This window comes from Emys orbicularis, chromosome 19, assembly GCF_028017835.1.
Source record: "Emys orbicularis isolate rEmyOrb1 chromosome 19, rEmyOrb1.hap1, whole genome shotgun sequence".
Taxonomy (NCBI): Eukaryota; Metazoa; Chordata; order Testudines; family Emydidae; genus Emys; species Emys orbicularis.
In genome coordinates, this window is record NC_088701.1 from 10,805,235 (window position 1) to 10,832,088 (window position 26,854).

Sequence of the window (26,854 nt, forward strand, 5' to 3'; positions counted from 1 at the left end):
ACTCATGGGGTGATGTGGCAGTGGAGCCGCTGAGTCACCGCCCCACGGAGTGGGCTGGATGCCGGGCTCCACTCCCCAGACATGAGCAGGCAGGAGCACTGCCAAGGGGCTGGGAAGGGGGCTGCCTTCCCAGCGTGGGAGCCTGGCTCTGCCTGCAGGGGAGGGCGCTGCCTGGTGCTGGGATACAGGGCCCTGCTCCCCTTCTGCTCCCTGCCACAGGGACGCCTGTCCCCACATCCCCTTTCCCTTTCCAGGGGCTGGGTGGGTGGATGGGGTGGGAAGCTCTGCCAGCCCCAGCCCTGCACTCAGGGTGCCTTCCCCCCCCCCCCCACATGCAGGGAGAGGGGAGTTGGCATCTCACCAAGTGCTGCTGGAGGGAGCCCAAAATGGAGTGAGCAGGACAGGGATGGGGGGTCCGCCGGGCATTCCTGGTCCGTACTGGGGCCAGTGGAGCTGCCCATGTCACTGCTGGGGGGGCTGTGGCCTGGCCTGATCGGTGGCATTTGCTGTGGCTGTTGCTGAGGCAGGCATAGCCATCTGCAGGCTCCAGGGCATGGGGGTCAGGCAGGGACCAGCACACCAGGGGATGGGGAGGGGATGGAGTTCCTACAGGCAGTATTGGTCAGTGGGTCTGAGCTTGGGGCAGGGGGGTTATGGTCTAGATGGGCCCATGGCTCCCATCTGGTCCAGTGGGGCAGGAGAGAAGGGCTACAAGGCTGGATGGGCCTGTGGGTCTGGCAGGCAGGGGGGATCTGGCCTGCGCTGTCTCTCTCCTCACCATCCCTCTCCCCTGCCCCGTCTGTGCCCCTAGCACCATGTGTGCTCTAGCACCGCGCTGCCCTCTTTTCTTTCCTTGTTGGACCATGCCTCCAGCTCTGTGGGGTAGGGCTTGGGTCCCCGGGAAGGGCCCAGCGCTCTGGGGAGCTGGTGTAATTCCAGGCCTGGGCAGAGTCCCTGCTGTCCTGTGGTACCTGCCTGCAGGGGGCGTTGGAGGGAGCGGGGCAGGAGCTCCTCCAGTCCCAGCCTCTCCCAGCAGGGGGTGCTGTATAGAGCAGGCTGGGAGCCCCCGTGCTGCTCTGGGGTGAATTGAGCGCCCCCCCCCTGTTTCTGCTGCAGGGGTCTCCTCCCCCCTGAAATTGAGGGCCTGGACAGCAGAGCAAACAGGTGTTCTGCGTTGCCATGGTAACGGCAGGCGGGGGTGGGGGTTGGCTGGGGCTGAGCCAGAGGCAGGAGCGGATTGGGGGGTATAATCTGTGCACCAGTACCCAGGCTGTGGTGCGGCTCCCCCCAGCCGGTGCCCTCTGGAGCCAGCCCAGCCTGACGGGGAGCACCCAGCTGCTGCCCAGCGCTGGCTCCATCCTGGACCCTGGGCTGTCGTCAGGAGCGAGCCCAGAACTGGGGCTGGAGAGGCAGGATGGTCCTGTCCGGCCTGGCTCAGCCCGGCAGGCTTGGCTGCCCTCCCCTCCTCAGCCCCTGCACACCGTGGGTCTTGGACCCAGCCCTGTGGTGCATGCAGAGCCCAGGTCAGCCCCTCCTGTCGCCTCCCCATTGCAGAGCTCCCAGCATGCCTGCTTCAGCTTGGTTAGCTAGAGACCTGTGAGCTGGGCCCTGCTCACTGGGGGGCTGGGTCTGCTCTGGCTCAGTCCCATAGGATGTGGCCCTCTGGGGCAGAGTTCAGGGCCCCTGCGTGATGGGGGGGATTGTGGGGGGCAGGAGGGACTCTGTACCCTACTCCTTCTGCATGCGCCCCAAGGAGGTGAAGCTGGGGGGCGGGGCAGAGAACCCCTCACCAGGCTCTCCCAGAGAGAGGTGCGGACCTGCTGGCTGGACCAGGTTCCACTGGGAGTGGGTGCCCCTGCGACGAGCTCTAGGTAGTGGGGTCAGAGTGGGATTCTAGGGTTGCCCCTGCAGACCAGCTCTAGGCAGTGGGGTCCCTGGGTCAGAGCGGGTCCTGGGGCCGCCCCTGTGGACGAGCTCTAGCCAATGAGGTCCCGGGGTCAGAACAGGGTCTGGGGTCGGGCAGGTGCTAAGAGGTGCAGCAGCAGGCGGGCTCTGAGGAATGACAGGGTGCGGGGGGCCCAGGGAGTCGGTCCTGAATTGGCTGACGCCTGCTCTGCACAGTTTGTAGCAGGTGGGGGTGATTCTCTGCCGATCCGGGGTTACCAATACAGCCTCATGTGAGGGTGCCGCTCTGCTGCTATAAAGGTGCCTTGTACTGGTGTAGCACGTCTCCTTCCCTGTGCAGGGATAGCTACACAGTGGGGAGCCCCTTTACATTGGCACAGCTTCCCCCATGCTTGGAGCTGTACCCTGATGCCGAGCCCAGTCTGGTTTGCCAGCAGACCAATCCTCAGGGGCAGGAAGCAAAGTCAGACTCAACGGCCCCTTCTCCCCTGGCCAGGGCTATAGGCCGAGGCTGGGAGGCTCCCCCTGGGGGGAGCAGAGAGGGGGGTTAAAGGCTTCAGTGGAGATCTGGCAAGGGCTGGGGGAACAAGAAGGGGGCAAAGTGAGCAGCTGGCACACTGATGAGTCCAAGCTGGTGCCAATTGAGGCCCTGCAGAGGGAGCTGAGCCCACAGGGCGAATGGGCAGCACAGGGTAGGGGGTGTTCGGAGCGGAGCAATGCCAAGCAATGTCTGTTGGAGGGAATAACCTGAGATCTGGGGCAGCCCCCAGGACCAGCACCAACTGCATGAGGGCCAGGCTACCCTGGGGGCAGTTTGATGGAGCTGCAGGGATGGAGGTGGCCGATGTGTTGTGGCATAGGGGCCCATGGTTGGGTGCTGAGTGCAGGGCTGGGTGCCCACGCACAGAGCACAGTGGGGGGATGGGCTGGGCCAGAGACAACTCCCCCCCCATCCCCTTCAGGAACCCCTGGCAACCAATAAAAGCAGAGGAAATTGATGGACTCTAGCCCCCCCACCCTGCCCCGGAAAGGCAGACCAGCCGGAGACTCCATGATGCTGCCCCTAGGAACTTCATTGCCAGTGACGTGATGTATAAGGCGCCCAGATGCAGTGGTGATGGGCATGTGTCCTTCCTGCACTGGTTCCAGGCGGCAGGGACTCACACCAGTGTGCCCCCTCTCTGCAGGTGCCAGCCTGGGCTGATTGGCGAGCGTTGCCAGTTCCAGGACCCCTGCCACCTGTCGCCCTGTGCCAATGGGGGCGTGTGTGAAAGCTCCCTCAAGGATGGCACCGTGCAGTACCAGTGCACCTGTCCCAAAGGCTTCCGAGGTGAGGGTCATGTAGGCGGGGGGCATGCTGCTCTAGGGGAGGCTGGGGAGGGGGTGGGACCAGCTTGGCCCGGTTGGAGGAGGGGCCAGGATCTGACCAGGCCGGAGAGGAGAACCCATGCCACGCAGGCCTAGGGGAGATGGGGGATGGCCATGGGGGTGCTGTGGGAGATGGGGAGGGACCCTCAGCCCAGCTGGGGGAGGGGAACGGAACCTGACTGGCTAGTGTGGGAGGAGGGCTGGGCACATCTTGGCCCCGGAGCGGGGACCTGCTGGGCCTAGGGGGAAGGGCTCTCTGGGGTGTCCTCATGCCCAACCAGGCCCCGCTCACAGACATCCCCCCCCCCCAGGTCAGGACTGCTCCCTGGGTGATGCCTGTGCCAACAGCCCCTGCGCCAACGGAGCCCGTTGCACCAACTGGAACAGCCGCTACAACTGCACCTGCCCGCCAGGCTACCAGGGCCGCAACTGCCGCACGGACGTGGACGAGTGCCGGGCACCGGGCATCTGCCGCCATGGGGGCACCTGCTTCAATACGCCGGGCTCCTTCCGCTGCCAGTGCCCGGCCGGCTTCACGGGGCAGCTGTGCGAGAGCATCTACACACCCTGTGCGCCCTCGCAGTGCCTCAATGGGGGCACGTGTCGCCAGACCGGGGAGCTGAGCTACGAGTGTGCCTGCCTGCCGGGTGAGGGGCCGGGGGGGGGCAGGTGGGCAGCGTTTGGGAGCAGCAGGGGTTGGTGTGTGGGGGCCTGGCCGGGACGGTGCTGGAGGAACCTGTTTGGGGGGATGCTGTCCCCTCCCTTAGCCCTGGGGGCAGGGATTGTTGGGGGTGTGTCTCTCCCCCTGCCCTGGCACGTGTGCCCACGGGGCTGGCGGCTCCGGGCCGCGCTGCAGGAAGCTCATCGGAAGCTGTAAATGGCGCCGGGGGATCCTGGACCCCGGCCAGGAAGGAAACAATCCCAGGGAGCGTCCGGGAGAGCAGCATGGCCGGACTTGTGGGGGAGGGGGGGCACTGTCCCTCCCAACCCTGGGACATCCCCTCCCCTGCTCCCCAGAGCCCTCTTTGGCCCCCTCCCCACCTCAAGCTGACCGTTTCTTTCTCCCCGTTAGTCCCTTCAGCCCCTTCCCCCCAAGTAATGGCTCATTCTCATCTAAGCTGCAGCTCTGCTCCTGCCAAATCCTGCGCCCTCTGCCAGCTGGCCTGGCCCTGGGAACACAGGGAAGGAGGGGTATGGTCTGGGGGACCCTGTGTGTGTGGGGGGACCAGGCCCTGTGGTCCGTGTGGGAGGTGAAGTGGCTCTGAGGCAGCTGTGTGTGTGGGGGGGGAGCAGGCTTCGAGGCCGCTGTGTGTTTGAGGGGGAGCAGGCTCAGAGGGTGCTGTGTGTGTGTGTGTGCTGGGGGAGTGGGTTTGGGGGCGCTGTGTGTGCATCAGGGGGAGCAGGCTTGGGGATGCTGTGGGGGGGGGGAGCAGCGGGCTCGGGGGCGCTGTGTGTGTGTGTGGGGGGGAGCAGGCTCCGAGGGAACTGTGTGCGTGTGGGGCGGGCAGCGGGCTCGGGGGTGCTGTGTGCATTTGGGGGGAGCGGGCTCTGAGGGCTCTGTGTGTGCATGGGGGGGTGAGGGGGCGCTGTGTGTGCATGTGTGGGGGGAAGCAGGCTTGGGGGTGCTGTGTGTGTGTGTGTGTGTGGGAGCAGGCTCCGAGGGCACTATGTGTTTGAGGGGGAGCAGGCTCAGAGGGTGCTGTGTGGGGGGGGGGGCAGCGGGCTCGGGGGTACTGTGGGGGGGGGGAGCAGGCTCTGAGGGCACTGTGTGCGCGTGGGGAGGACAGTGGGCCTGGTGGCACTCTGTGCGTATTTGGGGGGAGCGGTCTCCGAGGGCGCTGTGTGTGCATGGGGAGGGGTGAGGAGGCGCTGTGTGTGCATGTGTGTGGGGAAGCAGGCTTGGGGGTGCTGTGTGTGCATGGGGGGCAGCGAGCTTTGGGGGCGCTGTGGGGGGAGTGGGGTTTGGGGAGCTCTGTGTTCATTGGGGGGCAAATGGGCTTGGTGGTGCTGTGTGTGCATGTGTGGGGGGAAGCAGGCTTGGGGGTGCTGTGTGTGCATGGTGGGAGCTGGCTTTGTGTGCCAGGGAGCAGAGAACTCAGGGGCGCTGTGTGCGTGTGGGGGAGGAGTGGGCTCAAGGGCGCTGTGTGTGCCGGGGGCTAGAGAGCTCAGGGGCGCTGTGTGTGCCCTGGGGAGGGGGGGCAGTGGGCTCGGGAGTGCTGTGTGTGTGTGGGGAGGGCAGGCTCCAGGGGTGCTGTGTGCACGTGTGTGGGGGGGAGCGGGAGCTGGGGTGCTGTGGGTGCGGAGCAGGGCGCTGTGTGTGCGTAGGTGGGAATTGGGCTTGGGGGCGCTGTTTGTGCGTGGGGGGGAGCAGTGGGTTTGGGGGCGCTGTGTGTGCGGAGCAGTGGGCTCGTGGAGGCTGTGTGTGCATGGGGAGGGGAGCAGTGGGCTTGGGGGCCCTGTGTGTGTGTGGAAGGGAACGGGCTTGGGGGAGCTGAATATGTGGGGGGAGCAGTGGGCTCAGGGGCGCTGTGTGCGCGTGTGGGAACAGCAGGCTTGGGGTGCTGTGTGTTGTGGAGAGGAGTGGGCTTGGGGGAACTGTATATGTGGGGGAAGCAGGCTCAGGGGCCTGTGGGGGGGACAGCGAGTTTTGGGGGTGCTGTGTGTGTTTGTGAGCAGGGTTTGGGAAGCTGTGTGTGCTTTGTGGGGGGGAGTGGGCTTGGGGGCGCTGTGTGGGGGTGGGGGGACAGCGGGGTTGGGGGCACTGTGTGTGCATGGCGGGGGGAGCCGGCTCTGGGGGTGCTGTGGGGGGGGGCGCGGGAGAGCTGGCTTGGGACCCCATGTGTGCGTGGGGCAGGGGAGCGGGGTTGGGGGCGTTTTGTGTGCGTGAGGCGGGGGAGCTGGCTTGGGGGCGCTGTGTGTGTGCGTGGGGTGGGGGCGCTGGCTTGGGGGCGCTGTGTGTGTGTGGGGTGGGGGTGCTGGCTCTGGGGCGCTGTGTGTGCATGGGGCAGGGAAGCGGGTGCTGTGTGTGTGGGGTGGGGGTGCTGGCTTGGGGGCGCTGTGTGTGCGTGGGGCAGGGAAGCGGACGCTGTGTGTGGGGTGGGGGTGCTGGCTTGGGGGCGCTGTGTGTGCGTGGGGCGGGGGAGCGGGCTTGGGGGCGCTGTGTGTGTGCGTGGGGCGGGGGAGCGGGCTTGGGGGCGCTGTGTGTGCGTGGGGCAGGGAAGCGGACGCTGTGTGTGGGGTGGGGGTGCTGGCTTGGGGGCGCTGTGTGTGCGTGGGGCGGGGGAGCGGGCTTGGGGGCGCTGTGTGTGTGCGTGGGGTGGGAGCGCTGGCTTGGGGGCGCTGTGTGTGCGTGGGGCAGGGAAGCGGGCGCTGTGTGTGCGTGGGGCGGGGGAGCGGGCTTGGGGGTGCTGTGTGTGCGTGGGGCTGTTCCTGCTGCAGCGTGGCCTAGGGCCAAGCAGAGCTGCGCGGAGCCAGAGGGGCGGGCAGCCCACCCGTTCCCCCTGCAGCACACCCTGCTGGGGCCTGTGGAGAGGGCCTCCCGTGGAATCTGGTCCCGCCATGCTCGAGGCGACTCTGTTGTGACCCTGGGGTTTTTCTTACCCCTCCTGGCCAAGCTGCTGAATCTCCCATTGCCCCGGTGGTGCCAGCCAGGGGCAGGTGGGCATGGGCATTGCAGGGCCTGGCCCAGGGCCCTGTCCCCTCAGGGCTTTGTCTGATAAATGCCCCATGACAGGCTCCTGACTGAACCCCCTCCCTTGTCTGCAGTGACCTCTCGCCCTGCTCCCTGACCTTTCGCAGAAGTCCCTTCTCCTCTTGCTGTAAGCCCCCATGTGGGCAAAGCCGGGGAAAACTGGCCTGCCTCACTCAGCCCTGCTGGGACCTGCATTTGTTCCAGGGGTCTGCTGGGGACTGGAGCCAGGACTCCTGGGTTCTATTCCCAACACTGAGCAGGGCGAGGGGGCTGGTGGGTGGGGGGCGCTGGCAGTCAGTTGCCTGGGCTCTGTTTCAGGTTTAGCCACAGAGACTCTGTTTGGCCAGCTGCCTCTCAGATTGGGCTGGGGGTGGATTTGAGCTCTGTGCCTCTTGGAGACTGGGTGGGAGGCACCCGGGGCCGGGGAACAGGTGTACACACACACTCTCTGACAGGGCCGTGCTCTCTCTCTCTCTCTCTAGGCTTCGAAGGGCAAAACTGTGAGATCAACATTGATGACTGCCCGGGCCACAAGTGTCTGAATGGAGGCACCTGTGTGGACGGGGTCAACACCTACAACTGCCAGTGCCCGCCCGAATGGACAGGTACCACCCAGCACCCTGCCCAGTGGCAGGAGTTAACCCCTTGTTGCCCACCACTAGCCGTGTCAGCACTGTGGGCCCTGAGCCTTAGAGCCAACATCCAACCCTGTGGGCAGGGACTGTGTGCCCAGCAGCCCAGGGCTGCCATAGGCCCCAGGAGGAGTGTGACATGGGGCCTTCCCTTCTAGGGGGCGCCGGCTCTGATACAGCCCCAGGGCAGGAGTCTGGCTGGCTCAGGTGGTGGGGAATGGGACACAGGGCCTTTCCCCTTTATCATAGAATATCAGGGTTGGAAGGGACCTCAGGAGGTCATCTAGTCCAACCCTCTGCTCAAAGCAGGGCCAATCCCCAGACAGATTTTTGCACCAAATCCTTAAATGGCCCCCTCAAGGATTGAACTCACAACCCTGGGTTTAGCAGGCCAGTGCTCAAACCACTGAGCTATCCCTCCCCCCAGGGCAGGGGACTGGCTGGCTCGGGGTGGGGAATGGGACACGGGGCCTTTCCGGCTCGGGGTGGGCAGTGGGACACGGCCTTTCCCCTTTATGGGGCGCCGGCTCTGATCCAGTCCCAAGACGGGACTGGTTTGGCTCAGGGTGTGGGGAATGGGACATGGGGCCTTTCCCCTCTAGGGGCGCCGGCTCTGATCCAGTCCCAGGACGGGACTGGCTGGCTCAGGGGGTGGGGAATGGGACATGGGGCCTTTCCCTTCTAGGGGCGCTAGCTCTAACCTGCCCAGGCTCAGCCCCCTTCTCCCCCAGGCCAGTTCTGCACAGAGGACGTAGATGAGTGCCAGCTGCAGCCCAATGCCTGCCACAATGGGGGCACCTGCTTCAACACCAACGGTGGGCACACCTGCGTGTGCGTCAACGGCTGGACGGGCGAGAGCTGCAGTGAAAACATTGACGACTGCGCCACGGCCGTCTGCTTCAATGGGGCCACCTGCCACGACCGCGTGGCCTCCTTCTACTGCGCCTGCCCCATGGGCAAGACAGGTGAGGTGGGAAGGGGGGTCCGGCCTGGCTCAGCCCAATCTCAGATCTCCAAGCACCCCTCACTGCCGGATTTGGGATTCTTCCCCCCATGCCTAACCCCCCCCCCCCCCCCGACGATCTGTGGGGGGCTGAGGGGTTGGCCAGGGGGATGGGAAGGGCTAGGAAGGACCTGAAGGGGCAGGGGGTGTCTGAGTGGAAGGGGGGGCAAGAAGATGGGGGCAGGAGGAGTGGAAGGGGGTGGGAGGGAGACCTGAGGTGAGGGTGACAGGCTGGCTGAGTGGAAGGAGTTGAGAGGAAGGCTGTGAGGGGTAGGGAGCTGGGGCGAGGGCAATAGTGTGGGAGCGCAGATCAGGGAGGACTGGAGCTGGCTGGGGGGTGTTGGTGGGTGGCTGTGTGGGTGGGAGATACTGAGGCCAGATGGGGCTGGGGGGTTGGTGGGTCTGTGTGGGTGTGGGGGGACTGGGGCTGGCTGGGGGGGGGTTGGTGGGTGTTTGTGCGGGTGGGGGGGGGACTGGGGCTGGCTGTGGGGGGGTTGGTGGGTGTTTGTGCGGGTGGGGGGGGACTGGGGCTGGCTGTGGGGGGGTTGGTGGGTGTTTGTGCTGGTGGAGGGGGACTGGGGCTGGCTGTGGGGGGGTTGGTGGGTGTTTGTGCGGGTGGGGGGAGACTGGGGCTGGCTGTGGGGGGGTTGGTGGGTGTTTGTGCGGGTGGGGGGGGACTGGGGCCAACGGGGGGTTGGTGGGTCTGTAGGGGGGACTGGGGCTGGCTGGGGGCGTGAGGGTTGGTGGGTCTGTGGGGGGGGGGGGCTGGGGCTGGCTGGGAGGGTGGGGGTTGGTGTGTGCGGATGGGGGGGGGGACTGGGGCTGGCTGCGGGGCGGGGGCGGGGTTGGTGGGTGTCTGTGCGGGAGGCCAGGGCCGGCTGCGGGGTGGGAGGGTTGGTGTGTGCGGGTGGGGAGGAGGGATGAAGGGCATTGCCTTAGCCTTCCAGGATGGGGTTGGCACTCTGCTCCCTGAGGGCCAGGCTAGCTGGGCTTCCGGAGGGTGGTTGCCCCACTGCTGTCCATGCCCCTCACTCCCTCCCTCTGCCAGGTCTCCTGTGCCACCTGGATGATGCCTGCGTCAGCAACCCCTGCCATGAGGATGCCATCTGCGACACCAACCCTGTGAACGGCCGGGCCATCTGCACCTGCCCCCCAGGCTTCACTGGGGGGGCCTGTGACCAGGATGTGGATGAGTGCTCTATTGGTGAGGAGGGGCCCACTGCCTTGGCACAGGATTGAGTGCGCCTGGCCCTTTGCTCAGTGATGGGGTCGGGGTGGGGGAGGTTGGGCCAGGATCGGGGTGGGGGCTGGCCTTTTGCTCAGTGATAGGGTGGGGGAGGCTGGGCCAGGATCGAGGGCGGGGGTGGGCTGGCCCTTTGGTCAGTGGTGGGGTTGGGAGAGGCTGGGCCAGGATTGTGGGGGGGGGCCTGGTGGGGGGGGGGGCTGGCCCTTTGCTCAGGTTTGGGGTTGGGGAGGCCTGGCTGGGATTGGGGTGAGGCAGGAGTTGTGGGGGTCTGGCCCCAGCCCCGTCTCTGACTTGGCCACGTCCCTGCAGGTGCCAACCCATGCGAGCACTTTGGCCGCTGTGTGAACACGCAGGGCTCCTTCCAGTGCCAGTGCGGGCGCGGCTATACGGGTCCCCGCTGTGAGACTGACATCAACGAGTGCCTGTCCATGCCCTGCCAGAACGACGCCACCTGCCTCGACCGCATCGGGGAGTTCACCTGCATCTGCATGGCGGGTGAGCACTCAGCCCGCCCCCTGCATTGCCCGCAGGATGCCCAGCTCGGCCTGCCTCAGAACAGCTGAACTGCAGCCCCGGAGCCCTTGGGGATGTGTGTGCTCAGGGGCTGGGTCCCTGCCTTAAGGGGAGACTGGCTCTACACCCTTTCCTCCCCCCCCCCCCCCCCCGGACTCTGAGAACAGCCTGTGTCCCGGAGCACCAGATCGCCTGGGGAACGGGGGCCAGTTTATCCCCCAAGACGCCAAATGCTGGTTAAGTGATTGTGAAGTTGACTGGGAGCCAGGACTCCTGAGCTCTGTCCCCAGCTCTGGGAAGGGAGGGGAGTCCGGTGGTTAGAGCAGGGCAGACTGGGAGCCGGGACTCCTGGGTTCTCTCCCCAGCTAGGGGAGGCGAGCATTGTGCTGTCAATCCAGGGGCTGGCTGGCCTGAGTATCTTGAAATGAGAGATGTGATTCTGTCCCCCCGCCCCCCGGGGCAGGTGCAAGGCGTCACCTTCTAACAACACCTCACAGTGAGTTTGGTGAGTCTCAGCCCAGTGCCCAGCGGGATGGGAACCTGGGTCCCCTGCCCTGTATCCCAGCTGGCTCTAGCCAGCCCCAGCTGAGAGGCCAGGGCTGGATGGGCGTTGGGTGCCCCTCTGTGACAGGGCTCCCCGTGGACAGAGCCCGGCCTGTCCTGCATTCCTCTCCTGTCCAGAGCAGGGAATCCTGGCTTGGCTCGGCTCCCAGGGGTTGGGAGCGGTTGGGAAGCCCAGGCGGTTGGGGCGAGGGCCCCTCCCCTGGCAGCCGGATGGTGGGATCCCGGGGGCTGGGCCTGGCAGGGAAGGATGCAGTGCTTAATTTGGAATGAAAGAGGTGCCAGGGCTCAAGCATAACAGATGCGGCAAGCCCAGAGGGGCCGGGGCTATGAGCTCCCAAGCCCAGAGGGGCCGGGGCTATGAGCTCCCAAGCCCAGAGGGGCCGGGGCTATGAGCTCCCAAGCCCAGAGGGGCCGGGGCTATGAGCTCCCAAGCCCAGAGGGGCCGGGGCTATGAGCTCCCAAGCCCAGAGGGGCCGGGGCTATGAGCTCCCAAGCCCAGAGGGGCCGGGGCTATGAGCTCCCAAGCCCAGAGGGGCCGGGGCTATGAGCTCCCAAGCCCAGAGGGGCCGGGGCTATGAGCTCCCAAGCCCAGAGGGGCCGGGGCTCAGCCCTGGCAAGCCCTGGCACAAGTTAAGCACTGAAGCCGTGGAGCCGGCTGTGGAGCCGGCTCCTCACCCGGAGGTGCTGGAGGGGCAGGGGGTGCGTAGCCGGCAGCCAGACGGTGGGAGTGCAGGGCTGTGCCTGGAATACTAATGGGGCAGGGGGGAGGTCTGCGCGGGGCTGGGCTGCTCCTTTTTGTCTCCCCGCTACCCCCTGTGGGGAGGAATCTTCCCCTCGTTAATTTCAGCCCTTTGTGGGGCCGGAGCGGGGGGGAGGGGCAGTGCCGGCACAGCATTCGCCAGGGCACCAGGCCCTCTCCCCCAGTCCGGCACCCTGGTGCTCTGCTGTGCCATGCTGGTGCCTGGGCATCCTGACGGGATGGGGGCCGCACAGGCCCCTTGTGGTGCAGGAGGGTGAAGGAGCCATAGAGCCTCTGCCCCGATGCCTGTGCCAGGGATGTGGGGACCAGGGAATGGGCACAAAACCAACCCGCGGACTCCACATACCGACCGCCTGGCCGCTCCGGGGGCCACGCACATCGCTCAGCTCAGAGCGTAGAGCAGGGATCTGTGCTCTCCTAGCTCTGGGCGGAGACTGGGTGTCAGGACTCCTGGATTCTGTCCCCAGCTCTGGGAGGGGCGTGGGGCCTAGTGGGTAGAGCAGGGGGCCTGGGAGCCAGGACTCCGGAATTCTGTCTCCCCAGCTCCGCCACTGACTGGCCTGGGCCCTTGGGCGAGCGTTTCACCTCTGCATGAAATACTGTCCCTGTGCTTGATGCTTCGTTAAAGTCCCTGAACCGGGCAGCACCAGCGCCCCTGCCCTTCCCCGCCAAACCATGCAGTTTTGTAGGGGACCCACTGCCTCCCAACCAGCAGTACTGGCAGCCCTGAGCTGGGTGTGTCCATGGGGCAGCGCTGGGGTCGGGGTGGGGCCTGGATAGTGAGCTGGGGGGATAATAGTTTAGGAGCCCCCATGTCCCCTCCATTCACAGCCAGGGCAGCACAGCCATCGGGAGCTCTGCCAGGCTGAGGCTGGAGGGTGCTGTGGGCCTGCCCCAGATCTATGGGCCCAGAGGCACTGGAATTTATGGGGAAAGGGGGCTCCCAGATTTTAATGGGGGCTGGGAGGGAGGTGTGGGGGGCAGGAATTCCCAAATGTGGTCTTCTCACCCCGTGTGGCCAGCTGCAGGAGGAGCCATAGCCCCAGGGTGCAAGGCCCTCTGGCCATATGGGAGCAGCCTGTCCATGGGGTGGGGTCACAGCTCTGGTGGAAACCGCAGCTGCTGAGCCCCTGTGAGTCCGTGACAAGCCCCAAGAGGGAGAGGGCAGGGCTGGCTCCGCTCTCCATAGCCTGGGCACCCCCTGCTCCCTCAGACTGCTGCCTCCCCGGCACCTCTGTGTCTGCTGCTGCCCCAGCTCTCCCCCCCGCGCCCCCACCCAACACTGCCCTCTCCTGTCCCACCCCACATGGGGCAAGAGCTCCCACTGCTGCAGCCTTGACCAGGGTGTCTGCCCCCCTCACTGCCCTAGTGATGGAACCCCCTCTGGTAATGGGCTTACTCCAGACCCCCCCCACAGCCTCTCTGCCCCATGGCGCAACCCTAACACCATACAGTCTGCTGCTTCCCATGCTCCATGGCAGTGCCCTGCCCTCCTGGAGTCTGCCACCTCCCCTCCTCCCCTGTCCCATGGAGCTGCCCTGCCCCCACAAGCCTGCCACCTCCTTGCCTCCCCGCCCCATGGCGCTGCCCTGCCCCCACAAGCCTGCCACCTCCTCGCCTCCTCTGCCCCATGACACTGCCCTGCCCCCCACGTACCCTGCCACCTCCCCCGCCGCATGCTGCTGCCTGCCCTGCGTGGTCCCTGCATGCAGCCTCGCCCCTGCCCCAGGGAGCTCTTGCGCCCCTGCCCCGTCTCTAATGCTCCCTCTGGGTTCTGGCTGCAGGGTTCAGCGGCACATTCTGCGAGATCAATGTTGACGAGTGCGACAGCAACCCCTGTGTCAATGGCGGGGTCTGCCGGGACGGCGTCAATGGCTTCACCTGCACCTGCCCCTCTGGTGAGTCTGGCTCCTCCTGGGGCCATGGGCTGGTGGCAGGCACAGAGGTCCCAGCACGGCCTGACCGGGCTGAGGGCAGGCACAGAGGTCCCAGCGCGACCTGGCCGGGCTGAGGGCAGGCACAGAGGTCCCAGCGCGGCCTGGCCGGGCTGAGGGCAGGCACAGAGGTCCCAGTGCGGCCTGGCCGGGCTCCTCCCGGGGCCATGGGCTGGGGGCAGGCACAGAGGTCCCAGCGCGGCCTGACCGGGCTGAGGGCAGGCACAGAGGTCCCAGCGCGGCCTGACCGGGCTCCTCCCGGGGCCATGGGCTGGGGGCAGGCACAGAGGTCCCAGCGCGGCCTGGCCGGGCTCCTCCCGGGGCCATGGGCTGGGGGCAGGCACAGAGCTCCCAGCGCGGCCTGGCCGGGCTCCTCCCGGGGCCATGGGCTGGGGGCAGGCACAGAGCTCCCAGCACGGCCTGGCCGGGCTCCTCCCGGGGCCATGGGCTGGGGGCAGGCACAGAGCTCCCAGCGCGGCCTGGCCGGGCTCCTCCTGGGGCTGAGGGCTGGGCCCATGGAAGTGCCCCGAGCTGGACAGGCTGGGTCCAGCAGCAGGGGGCCCTCTGGGGTGGAGGGGAGGGAGCGCTCGCTGGGGAAGCATAACCCCCTCCCCCCTGCTTCTTTCACCCCGGAGGTTACCTCTTGCGGGACTGATGGACAGCCAGGCCACGGCTCTCCCTGCTGACTGGGGACAATAGCACCTTTGTTTTCCTGGGGCCGCCTCCCCTGCTGGCACACAGCCCCCTGAACCCAATTTACATGTGGGGCAGACGCCGGTGATGGGGATGGGAGGGGAGCTGGCCTGCTCCATTGCCGGGCCCAGTGGGGAGCCTGTGCCATGGTCCTGCACAGCACCCGCCTCTGGGACAGGATGCCCCGCCCCAGCTCGCTCGCAGATCCACCAAGCTCACACCCAGCCCCACCCCGAAGCCCTTCTCCCCCTCCCACACGGACCCTGCACCCCATCCTGGAGTCCCGCTCCACTCCCCAGCCCCAGAGCCTGCACCCTGCCCCTGAGTCCCTCTCTTCTCCCACCCCTGGACCCTGCGTCCCATCCCAGAGCTCCTCTTCTGCCCCACCCCCAGACCCTGCACCCCCCACCTCACCCCAGCTCCTCTCCTGTCCCAGCCCCACTCCTGGACCCTGCACCCCGCTCCATCGCCAGGGCCTGCACCCCCAACTCGGAGCTCAGCTCACCCCACCACTGTGGCCTACTCCCTGACCACAGCATATCCCTGTCCCCCTTACTCCCGTGGCATCTCCCCCCTCCCCCCCAGCCCGTTTGTCCACTTGGCCCCTTGCTGTTGCCCAACCCTGACCTGGAGCGTTTGCCTGAAGTTGCTCCAAGCTCGGCCCCCAGCATCTGTCCCCGAGCAGGGCTGCGTCTGAGAGCACAGCCCAGGGAACGTCCCCGAGGTAGTGCTGCCCCCTGGGGTGGCCCCAGTGCTCCGGTGGGGAGTGGGGGCTCCATGGGGAGGCAGTGCAGGGCCCCGGCATACATTTGAGCCCCCTGCCTTTCTGTGCCCAGGTTTCTCCGGTTCCATGTGCCAAATCGACATTGATGAGTGCGCCAGCACGCCCTGCCAGAATGGTGCCAAGTGCGTGGACCGGCCCAACGCCTATGAGTGCCGCTGCACTGAGGGTGAGTGAGGGCTGGTGCCGAGATCCTGGTGCTCCGTGGCCTCGGCACAGGCTGGGCGGCTTGTCCCCCAGGGGCCACAATAGTTCCTCCCATCAGCAGGGGGCAGCGGTGCCCCATAGCACCCCCATTCCCAGGCGTGGCTAGGGCCCCCACCCAGCAGTCTGGGGAAGACACTGCAGCTGCACCCCCAACCATAAGGGGGTCAGGGGTACGTCTGTATTAAACAGAGGCATTCGTGGTGCCCTGGGAGGGGGAGCCAGTGCCAAGGCTGGGACTCACCTGCCAGCCACACTCTATAGGGGCTCCTCCCCTCACAGCATGGAGGATGGAGAGCCAGGTCTGGCAATGTGTTGGGCCGGTTGCCTGCACTGGGGACCCACACAAGCCTGTGGCTGGGGTCACATTCCATGGGCCTGGGCTGTCCCCCTCCAGGGCCCTCTGGCATCTGGAGACGGGACAAGAATGGAGCTGCTGGAGTCTGTCCCATGTGGGCATCCCCTCCCCAGCAGGCAGGGGTGGCGCTACCCACATGCCATGTGGCTGCGGGGCACTCGGGCCACACCAGCATCACACAAACCTGGCACTGCCCCGCGAGGAGGGTCAGAGCCAAGCCCCCCTTCCCTCCGCTCCCACCCCCAGGCTTCGAGGGCACGCTGTGCGAGAAGAACATTGACGACTGCTCGCCCGACCCCTGCCACCACGGCACCTGCCTGGACGGCATCGCCAGCTTCACCTGCTCCTGTGCCGCCGGCTACACCGGCTACCGCTGCGAGAACCAGCTCAACGAGTGCCACAGCAGCCCCTGCCAGCACGGGGGCAAGTGCATCGACCGCATCAACAAGTACCAGTGCAACTGCCTGCCGGGCACCTCAGGTGGGGGCAGGGCTGGCCAGGTCTGTGGCCCCGCCCCACCCCCTACTCCATCCTTAGGGTCCACAGTCCCTTTCCTTCCCAGGGGCGCACTGTGCCCCACCTCACCCCCAGGGGTGCACAGTACCCCTCCTCTGCATCCCCAGGGTCCACAGCCCCTTCCCGCCCCACCCCAGGGTGCACTGTGCTCCTTCCCGCCATGTGCCTATGCTGCCCCCCTCACTCCCCCTCCAGGTCCATGGCCCCTCCCTCCCCTGGGTCCTCTGGCTTCCCTTACCCCCAACCCTAGGACATGCACTACCCCCGCCTCAGAACACACCATGCCTCCCACCCCCAGTCCCAGGGTGCATCCGCTGCCCCCTCACTCCCACCCGCCTAGCCCTAGGGCATGTGCTGTCCCCAGGAATACGTTATTCCCCCAGCTCCCTTTCCGCTGCTCCTGCCCTCCCAGCCCACACGCCCTGCTCTGGCCAGGCCATGGGTGTTGTGGGGCGCTGCCGGTGGCTGGCTGGCGCGGATGTAAGGCGGCCCCTCTCTCCAGGCGTGAACTGCGAGGTGAACTTTGACGACTGCGCCAGCAACCCCTGCGACTACGGCGTCTGCCGCGACGGCATCAACCGCTACGACTGCATCTGCAAGCCCGGCTTCACAGGTGGGGCAGGGACGGGGCCCAGCTCCAGGGAGCCCTGGCTCTGGGAGGTGGGGGTGGGGTCCTGTAACCCTGGTTCTGAGAGGATGGGGATGGGGGGGCCTGGCTCTGGGGGGTTGTTTGGGGTGGGGCCTAACTCTGGGGTGGTGGGGCCCTAGCTCTGTGGGCGTGGATGGGGGGTGGAAGCAGGGCCCCATGACCTGGCTCTGGGGGGTGGGGCCCTGGTGTTGCAGGGCTGGGCAGGGATGGGGTCCTGGCTCTGGGGGGGTGTGGTGGCTAGGCCATGGGGTGCCCTGGGCCGAGCCATACGCGGCCCCCATGCCAAGCGGGCGTCTCATAGGACCCCTGTGCAACGTGGAGATCGACGAGTGCGCGTCCAGCCCCTGCCAGAACGGCGGCACCTGCCTGGACGGCGAGAACGGCTTCACCTGCCTCTGCCCCGAGGGCTTCCATGACCCCCACTGCTACTCCGAGGTGGACGAGTGCAGCAGCAGCCCCTGCGTGCACGGAGCCTGCCGCGACGACATCAACGGGTGAGGGAGCGCTGCGCCTGCCCGGTCTGCCCCTACCCTGCCCTGCCCTGCCTGCATCTGCCCCGCGTCTGCCTGCCCTGCCCCGACCTGCCTTGCCTTCGTCCGCCCTCCCTGCCCCGCATCCACCCCGCCTTGCCCCCACCCTGCCCTGCCCCGACCTGCCCTGCCTGCATCTGCCCCGCCCTGTCCGCGTCTGCCTGCGTCCGCCCTGCCCCTGTCCCCGCCCTCCCTGCCCTGCCCGGCCCTCCCCTGCCTGCATCTGCCCCACACTGCCTCAACCTGCCCTGCCTTGGCTGCGTCTGCCCTCCTTGCCCCGCATCCACCCTGCCCTGCCCACGTCTGCCCGCCTTGCCCCCGCCCTGCCCTGCCTGCGTCCGCCCACCCTGCCTGCATCTGCCCTGCCCCAACATACCCTGCCTGCGTCCGTCCTGCCCTGCATCTGCCCCACCCTGCCTCTGCCCCACTGTGCCTGCCCCCCTACCCCGCCCTGCCTGTGTCCGCCTGACCTGCCCCCGCCCCACCCTGCTCTGCCTTCCGCCGCCCCACCCTGCCACCCGCCTGCCCCTGCCCTGCCCACTCTGTGGCCAGCGCTCCGCCCGCCTGCCCTGCCCAACCTGGGGAGCAGCGCTTGGCCCGCCTGCCCTGCCCACCCAGGGGGCATCGCTGCACCTGCCTGTTCTGCCCTGTCCTGCCCCCGCCCACCCTGCCCTGCCCACCTGGGGGCAGCGCTGCGCCTGCCTGTCCTGTCCTGTCCTATCCCCGCGTGCTCTGTGGGCAGCACTGCGCCCACCCATCCTTCCCTGCGCATCCTGGGGGCAGTGATGCACTTGTCCGCCCTGCCAGGGGGAGCCCCTGGACCCAGTGGCCCCATCCAGTGCTTGCTGTGTGGTGCCAGTTCCCCAGAGAGCCCTGGAGGCACAGAGTGGGGACCCCATGGGGCAGGACCTGCACTGACGCCCCCTCCCCCACAGGTACAAATGCGAGTGCGAGCCGGGCTGGGCTGGCACCAACTGCGACCTGAACAAGAACGAGTGTGAGTCCAACCCCTGCCAGTTCGGGGGCACCTGCACCGACTACGTCAATGGCTACCGCTGCAAGTGCAAGGAGGGCTTCCAGGGTATGTGCCCCCGCATCCCCCCCCCCTCCAGTCCCCCTCTCCCTCCCCTCAACTGACTCTCTGTCTCCCTCCCAGGGACCTACTGCCAGACAAACATCAACGACTGCATCTCCAGCCCCTGCCTCAACAAGGGCACCTGCATCGACGCCATCGCCAGCTACACCTGCCTCTGTGACCTGCCCTACACAGGTGGGGCTGTGCCCATTGTGGGGAGAACAGGGTGTCCGGGCCAAATGGGGAGGGCCTGTTTCTGGGAGCTGGAGGGGTGGGAGGTCCCTGTGGTTTGGGTGGGTGCCAGGCCAGGCGGAATGAGGGTGTGTGTGGGGAGGTGCCTGTGGTTCTGGGAGGTGAGAGTTCCCTGTGGTTCGGGGGATGCTAGGCTAGGCAGAGTGAGGGTCCCTGTGGTTTGGGGGTGCTAGGCTAGGCGGAGTGAGGGTCCCTGTGGTTCGGGGGCGTGCCAGGCTAGGCAGAGTGTGGGGGGGTGCCTGTGGTTCTGGGAGGTGTGGTGGGGTACGGTGGGGGGGTCCCCATAGTTCTGAGTGGGGTGGGGATTCCTGTGGTTCTGGAGGGAATGGGGGTCACCATGGTTCTGGGAGGTGTGCTGTGGTGTGTGGTGGGGGCGTGTCTCTGTTGTTCTGGGAGGTGTGCTGTGGTGGGTGGGGGTCCCTGTGGTTCTGGGGTGTGTGGTGGGGGGCGGGGAGGTCGCCGTGGTTCTGGGACTCATGGCAGGGCAGTTCCTGTGTTGGGCAAGGCCTGTGGCCAGGACAGAGGCCTCATGTTGACTCTGGGTGGGGGAGTCGGAACTGCTCTCACCATCGCCCCTTTCTGCCTGCAGGCCGCAACTGCGAGAACGTGCTGACACCCTGCTCCCCTAACCCCTGTGAGAATGGGGGGGTCTGCGACCACACGCCCGACTACGAGGGCTTCACCTGCAGCTGCCCCCCAGGCTGGCAAGGTACCGTCCCTCTGCCCTGCCCCTCCCCCACGGCCTCCCTGCCCCGCCCGCTCTGACCTGTGCCCTTTCCCTCCCTGCCAGGTCAGAGATGCCACGTGGATGTGAACGAGTGTGACCGGACCCCCTGCCGGAACCGGGGCACCTGCACCAACCTGCACGGCGGGTACAGCTGCGCCTGCCGGCCGGGGTACACAGGCACCAACTGTGAGACAGACATTGACGACTGCGCCCCCAGTGAGTGCGGGGGAAGGGTTCACGCGCATTCGTCGGGGTACCGCACGCCAGCTCGATTGGCTCAGCCAGGGCACCGTGCGGAACCCCAGCCCTGCAGGCTGCGGGCGGGGGGCACTCTCCCTTCGCAGTCCCTGCTGCCCCAGGGTGGTGCTAGGGGGCGCTGTGCTGTGGAGCAGGGGGCTCAGCGGGGGGCACTCTCCCTTCGCAGTCCCTGCTGCCCCAGGGTGGTGCTAGGGGGCGCTGTGCTGTGGAGCAGGGGGCTCAGCGGGGGGCACTCTCCCTTCGCAGTCCCTGCTGCCCCAGGGTGGTGCTAGGGGGCGCTGTGCTGTGGAGCAGGGGGCACTCTCCCTTCGCAGTCCCTGCTGCCCCAGGGTGGTGCTAGGGGGCGCTGTGCTGTGGAGCAGGGGGCACTCTCCCTTCGCAGTCCCTGCTGCCCCAGGGTGGTGCTAGGGGGCGCTGTGCTGTGGAGCAGGGGGCTCAGCGGGGGGCACTCTCCCTTCGCAGTCCCTGCTACCCCAGGGTGGTGCTAGGGGGCGCTGTGCTGTGGAGCAGGGGGCTCAGCGGGGGGCACTCTCCCTTCGCAGTCCCTGCTGCCCCAGGGTGGTGCTAGGGGGCGCTGTGCTGTGGAGCAGGGGGCTCAGTAGGGGGCACTCTCCCTTCGCAGTCCCTGCTGCCCCAGGGTGGTGCTAGGGGGCGCTGTGCTGTGCAGCAGGGGGCTCAGTAGGAGGTGCTTTCTCCTCGCAGTCCCAGCTGCCCCAGGGTGGTGCTAGGGGGCGCTGTGCTGTGGAGCAGGGGGCTCAGCGGGGGGCGCTCTCCCTTCGCAGTCCCTGCTGCCCCAGGGTGGTGCTAGGGGGCGCTGTGCTGTGCAGCAGGGGGCTCAGCAGGGGGCACTCTCCCTTCGCAGTCCCTGCTGCCCCAGGGTGGTGCTAGGGGGCGCTGTGCTGTGGAGCAGGGGGCACTCTCCCTTCGCAGTCCCTGCTGCCCCAGGGTGGTGCTAGGGGGCGCTGTGCTGTGGAGCAGGGGGCACTCTCCCTTCGCAGTCCCTGCTGCCCCAGGGTGGTGCTAGGGGGCGCTGTGCTGTGGAGCAGGGGGCTCAGCGGGGGGCACTCTCCCTTCGCAGTCCCTGCTACCCCAGGGTGGTGCTAGGGGGCGCTGTGCTGTGGAGCAGGGGGCTCAGCGGGGGGCACTCTCCCTTCGCAGTCCCTGCTGCCCCAGGGTGGTGCTAGGGGGCGCTGTGCTGTGGAGCAGGGGGCTCAGTAGGGGGCACTCTCCCTTCGCAGTCCCTGCTGCCCCAGGGTGGTGCTAGGGGGCGCTGTGCTGTGCAGCAGGGGGCTCAGTAGGAGGTGCTTTCTCCTCGCAGTCCCAGCTGCCCCAGGGTGGTGCTAGGGGGCGCTGTGCTGTGGAGCAGGGGGCTCAGCGGGGGGCACTCTCCCTTCGCAGTCCCTGCTGCCCCAGGGTGGTGGGCTAGGGGGCGCTGTGCTGTGGAGCAGGAGGCTCAGCAGGGGGCGCTCTCCCTTCGCAGTCCCTGCTGCCCCAGGGTGGTGCTAGGGGGCGCTGTGCTGTGCAGCAGGGGGCTCAGCGGGGGGCACTCTCCCTTCGCAGTCCCTGCTACCCCAGGGTGGTGCTAGGGGGCGCTGTGCTGTGGAGCAGGGGGCTCAGCAGGGGGCACTCTCCCTTCGCAGTCCCTGCTGCCCCAGGGTGGTGCTAGGGGGCGCTGTGCTGTGGAGCAGGGGGCTAAGCGGGGGGCACTCTCCCTTCGCAGTCCCTGCTGCCCCAGGGTGGTGCTAGGGGGCGCTGTGCTGTGGAGCAGGGGGCTCAGCAGGGGGCACTCTCCCTTCGCAGTCCCTGCTGCCCCAGGGTGGTGCTAGGGGGCGCTGTGCTGTGGAGCAGGGGGCTAAGCGGGGGGCACTCTCCCTGCGCAGTCCCTGCTGCCCCAGGGTGGTGCTAGGGGGCGCTGTGCTGTGGAGCAGGGGGCTCAGCGGGGGGCACTCTCCCTTCGCAGTCCCCGCTGCCCCAGGGTGGTGCTAGGGGGCGCTGTGCTAAGGAGCAGGGGGCTCAGCAGGGGGTGCTTTCTCCTCGCAGTCCCTGCTGCCCCAGGGTGGTGCTAGGGGGCGCTGTGCTAAGGAGCAGGGGGCTCAGCAGGGGGTGCTTTCTCCTCGCAGTCCCAGCGTACTGCTAGGGGTGCTGTCGTGCAGGAGGCGCTGTTAATTGGAGGTTTCCCACTGAGTCCTTGCTGTCCCATCATCCCGCCGTTCCCCATGGGCTGAGCTGAAGCTGTCCTGGACAAACCCTTCCCGAGGGCTGCCTCTGGGCCTGCCTAGCTGCTCATGCTGGGTTCTCCTTCCCCTCCCACCCAAGCGGCTGGGCAGCAGGGCTGTGGGGCTGGGGAATAGCCGCTGCTCCTTCCCCAGAGGGGGCTGGGTGAGTGAGTGGGGGAAGGGCTCTGGGAATGACAGGGATGTGGGGGTGAATCTCTCCCTGGGGGTGCCTGCCCTGAATGCCCAGGGGCGAGGGGAGGCCTGGCTGGAGGCCATGAAGTGGCTGAGCTCCTCTGGCCCCTTCTGACCCCACTGCGGGCCTCCCCGCCCCCCTCGTGACCCTGCCACTTACCTGCTTGCAGACCCATGCCTGAATGGTGGCTCTTGCCAGGATGGCATCAGCTCCTTCTTGTGCACCTGCCTGCCGGGCTTCACGGGCCCGCGCTGTGCCAGCGAGACCAACGAGTGCCTGAGCAGCCCCTGCCGCAACGGCGCCACCTGCACTGACTACGTCAACAGCTTCACCTGCACCTGTGCCCCAGGCTGGGCCGGCCTGCACTGCGAGCACAACGTGCAGGAGTGCACCGACAGGTGAGTCCCCCCCCAGACCAGGGACCCCCCTCCCATCCCCTGGGCTGGGCCGGCCTGCACTGCAAGCACAACGTGCAGGAGTGCACCGACAGGTGAGTCCCCCTCCGACCAGGGACCCCCCTCCCATCCCCTGGGCTGGGCCGGCCTGCACTGCGAGCACAACGTGCAGGAGTGCACCGACAGGTGAGTCCCCCCCCGACCAGGGACCCCCCTCCCATCCCCTGGGCTGGGCCGGCCTGCACTGCGAGCACAACGTGCAGGAGTGCACCGACAGGTGAGTCCCCCCCCGACCAGGGACCCCCCTCCCATCCCCTGGGCTGGGCCGGCCTGCACTGCGAGCACAACGTGCAGGAGTGCACCGACAGGTGAGTCCCCCCCCCGACCAGGGACCCCCCTCCCATCCCCTGGGCTGGGCCGGCCTGCACTGCGAGCACAACGTGCAGGAGTGCACCGACAGGTGAACCCCCCCCCCCCCCCCCCATGCCCCGGGCTGGGCTGGCCTACACTGCAAACACAGCGTGCAAGAGTGCACCGACAAATAAGCGTGTCCTTTCCTCCCCCTCCCCCCCCCCGGAAGCCTCCCCTGGGCTGCCCTGTGAGCTCAATGTGCAGGGGTGCACTGACAGGTGAGCCCCAGCCCCCATCAGGGAGCACCCCCAATCCCCATCTCCCTGTCCCCAGAGGAGCCCTATCTGCAAGGAGCTTCATCCCTTCAGGGGGAACCTTGCCCCTGGGATTCTTGGCACCAGCTTCCCTCAGCGCTGCCAGGCCCTGGCCCCAGCCTATGAGAGGCCAGTCAGTGCTGGGAACCCTTGAGAGAGTGGTGCCAGGGCAGGGCAGGGCGGTGGGGTGGGGGTGGTTGTGGGGGGGCGGGGGACGAAGGGGAGGAGTGGGGGTGTTGCTGGGGGGCCAGGGGTTGTACTGATGGGTGGCAAACGGGGCATCGAGCTAACTGTGCCTGTGACCCTGCAGCTCCTGCTTCAACGGCGGCACCTGCCTGGATGGGGTGAACTCCTACACGTGCCGCTGCCGCGCCGGCTTCACGGGCACCCACTGCCAGCATGAGATTGATGAGTGCCAGTCCCAGCCCTGCCTCAATGGGGGCATCTGCCTGGACGGCGTGGAGTCCTACCGCTGCACCTGCCCCCAGGGCTACACGGGTGCCCAATGCCAGGTGAGCCCTGCCCCGGGGGTGGGCGGTGGCATGGCGGGGAGGGGCAAGGACACAAAGTCCCAGCATCTGGGGAAGGTGAACATGAGGCCTGGCATTGTCGGGGGAGCCTGGCCTCGGGCAGGGGAGGAATCCAACACCCCAGTGCGGTGGGGGGTGGGAGGCAGGGACCAGGGCCTGGCCTCAGGGGAGGGGAGGAATCCAACACCCAAGTGTGGTGGGGGGCGGGGACCTGGCATTGCCGGAGCCCAGCCAGGGCTGTATTGGTTCCCCAGGTCGCGTCCCCCCAGAGTACATTGTCCCCTAACTCCCCCTCTCTTGCAGACCCTGGTGGACTGGTGCAGGCGCTCACCCTGCCAGAACGGGGGCCGCTGCGTGCAGACGGGCACGGCCCTGACCTGTGAGTGCCCGGGGGGCTGGACCGGCCGCTACTGTGACATTCCCAACGTTTCCTGCGAGGTGGTGGCAGCTCATCGAGGTGAGGGCACTCCTGGGCAGGACTGACCCCCACTGGTCCCTGCCAGGCTGGGCTGGGAGGGGTCTGTCCTTGGCAGGCGCTGCCATCGCTCAGGGATCTGGGTCTCCAGTGCCCTCGAAAGATGTGAGGGAAGTTGGGGGCCCATAGGGCAGCTATTGGGTGGAGCTGTCAGCTCAGGTATAGCCTGGCCCCTGCCCTGCCCCCACTGGGCCCTTCTGTCCCAGCCACACCAGCTCCAGCAATGCTCTTGGTACCCCTACAGCTATCCCCAGCTCTGGGAGGGAATGGGGGGGGGTCTAGTGGTTAGAGCGGGGGGAGCTGTGAGTCAGGACTCCTGGGTTCTATCCCCAGCTCTGGGGGGGGAAAGGGGGGTCTAGTGGTTAGAGCAGGGGGGGCTGACAGCCAGAGTCCCTCTCCTCTCTGTGTCCCTGTCGGAGCTGTGCTGGGGCTGTGGGCCAGGCACAAGGCATCACAGTCTCTGTCTGTCTGTCTGTCTGGGGCAGGGGTCTCCAAAGAACAGGTGTGTCACTACCGGGGCCAGTGCGTCGACGCTGGCAACACCCACTACTGCCTGTGCAAGGAAGGCTACACGGGCAGCTACTGTGAGAGCGAGGTCAACCCCTGCCAGCCCAACCCCTGCCAGCACGGTGCCTCCTGCCACAGCTTCATAGGCAGCTACGACTGTGAGGTGAGCCCCAGGGACGGGGGCTGCACGAAGGGGCACCAGGCGCTGCCACCGGCGCTAGCCAGGCTGCTGGGGCTGGGGAGCTGCAGGAGTTGTGCGCCCCCCGCCTCCCCCCCGGCGAGGACGGCTGGGCCAAGGGGATACCGAGCAAGCCACATTCAGATGGGTTCACCTCGGAGCAGAGCAGCCAAGACTGGTCTGAGCATGACCCTGGGAGCCAGGACTCCTGGGGTCTGTCTCCGGCTCTGGGAAGGGAGCAGGGTCTAGTGGTTGGAACAGGAGGGCTGGGAGCCAAGATGTCTGGGTTCTATTCCCGGCTCTGGAAGGGCAGTGGGGTCTAGTGGTTGCAATGGGGGCCTGGGAGCCAGGACTCCTGGGTTCTCTCCCTGGCTCTGTTGACAGTTTGTGCTGTGGGGTGAGTCCTTCTCCTCCCCCCGATGGTGCTCCTTGGCCCCCCACAGCAGTGGAGAAGGGTTGGTGGTGGCAGCATGAGGCCTTGTTTAACCCCTCTGTGGCTGGAGGGGGTGGAGCTGAGGGGCTTGGCAGCCCTGAGGTGGGGCCCTCAGGAGCGGAGCTGGGGCCCGGGCCCTGACTGGGCTGTGTCTGTCTCTCCCTGCAGTGCCCACCGGGGTTCGAGGGCAAGAACTGCGAGTACAACATCGACGAGTGCCAGTCCCACCCCTGCCAGAATGGAGGCTCCTGCATCGACCTCATCGGGCGCTACATCTGCTCCTGCCCGCCGGGAACCCTGGGTAAGGCCAAGCCGGGCTAGTGGCCAGGCACCGTGGGGGGCGATAGGAGGCAGGTTACTGGGGGAGGGGGCGGCTCTGGTTACTCCCAGGAGGGAGGGTACCTGTGGGACAGGGGGCTTAGGTTGGGGGATGGGGCCTGGTTTCCTTGGGGGGCCAGATCCCCACATGATGGGGTGGTTGGGGTGCTCTGGTTATGCCGGGGGCTGGAAGGTCTCTGCCCCCTGTCCCCCAGGCGTCCTGTGCGAGATCAACGAGGACGACTGCGCCGCGAGCCCTGGCAGCCGGGCACCCAAGTGCCTGAACAATGGGACGTGCGTGGACCGGGTGGGTGGCTACCGCTGCAACTGCCCCCCAGGCTACACGGGCGAGCGCTGCGAGGGCGACATCAACGAGTGCCTGGCCAAGCCCTGCCTGCCCCAACGCACGCTGGACTGCGTGCAGGGTGCCAACGACTTCCACTGCCTGTGCAAGCCGGGCTACACGGGTGAGTGTGCCGAGGGTTGGGGCTACACCCAGGCAAGGGGCGGGGCTTCACGGGGCATTTACACCAGGGGCACTGGGGTACATGTCAATGGGGTGCACTCAGTGCAGGGTGGGAGAAGGGGAAACCCCTGGTGGGGGGGACTCTCTAGGCTTGGGGTCCGGCTGGCACAGGGAGGCTGGAGCTCTGTGCACCCACGAGGGGCTGAGCTGTGGGAAGGTGGCGGTGCTGGGAGCAGTGCTGGAGGCGGGGTAGGGGGGCAGCTCCCCTCTCCCTGGACTCTCCATGACGCCTCCCTGGGCCCCTGCCCCCACCCCCACCCCCAGGCCGGCGCTGCCAGAACATAGTGAACACGTGCGAGTCCCAGCCCTGCCAGAACGGTGGTCAGTGCAAGATGACGGTCAACACGCCGCTGGGCTACACCTGCCGCTGCCCCCCGGTGAGTGTCCCGCGTGGGAAGGTGCAGGGCGCTGGGCTCGGGCCAGCTGGGGGGCCTGCCCTTGGCCGTGCACAGTCTGGAGTCTTCCAGGCCCAGAGGGGATGGGGCTGGGGGCCTGCTCCGCCATTCCAGTCCTGGAGCTGCAGGATGGGCTCTGATCTGAAGAGGGGCATCTTGGTTCTGGTGCTGCAGGGGAGGGTTTAGGTGTTGGTCCTGGTGCCTCGGGGGAGCAGGCTGGTCCTGCTGTGGGGGAGGGCTCCCATATCATGGGGGGGGGCAGGGGCAGTTTCCATGGCACTTGAGGATGGGGTGGGGGAGGGTTCCCATGGCACCTGGGGGGTGGATAATCGGCTGAACGTGAGCGCCCAGTGCAACGCTGTGG

The 26,854-nt window shown here is 67.3% G+C and overlaps 1 protein-coding gene across 1 annotated transcript in view; it reads left to right on the forward strand.

Annotated features, from left to right (window-relative positions):
* LOC135891625 (neurogenic locus notch homolog protein 2-like) overlaps positions 1-26,854 on the forward strand; it is a 46,241-nt gene that overhangs the window by 12,089 nt on the left and 7,298 nt on the right. Inside the window, exons 3-24 of the mRNA XM_065419235.1 lie at positions 3,093-3,235; positions 3,585-3,920; positions 7,447-7,569; positions 8,328-8,561; positions 9,648-9,803; positions 10,155-10,340; positions 13,467-13,580; positions 15,146-15,259; positions 15,899-16,132; positions 16,671-16,781; positions 17,119-17,311; positions 18,283-18,428; positions 18,504-18,617; positions 19,264-19,383; positions 19,465-19,617; positions 22,238-22,466; positions 23,439-23,640; positions 23,962-24,115; positions 24,619-24,803; positions 25,420-25,552; positions 25,785-26,036; positions 26,360-26,472. Coding sequence (XP_065275307.1) covers positions 3,093-3,235; positions 3,585-3,920; positions 7,447-7,569; positions 8,328-8,561; positions 9,648-9,803; positions 10,155-10,340; positions 13,467-13,580; positions 15,146-15,259; positions 15,899-16,132; positions 16,671-16,781; positions 17,119-17,311; positions 18,283-18,428; positions 18,504-18,617; positions 19,264-19,383; positions 19,465-19,617; positions 22,238-22,466; positions 23,439-23,640; positions 23,962-24,115; positions 24,619-24,803; positions 25,420-25,552; positions 25,785-26,036; positions 26,360-26,472 — 3,745 coding nt within the window. The remainder of the gene's footprint in view (positions 1-3,092; positions 3,236-3,584; positions 3,921-7,446; positions 7,570-8,327; positions 8,562-9,647; positions 9,804-10,154; positions 10,341-13,466; positions 13,581-15,145; positions 15,260-15,898; positions 16,133-16,670; positions 16,782-17,118; positions 17,312-18,282; positions 18,429-18,503; positions 18,618-19,263; positions 19,384-19,464; positions 19,618-22,237; positions 22,467-23,438; positions 23,641-23,961; positions 24,116-24,618; positions 24,804-25,419; positions 25,553-25,784; positions 26,037-26,359; positions 26,473-26,854) is intronic.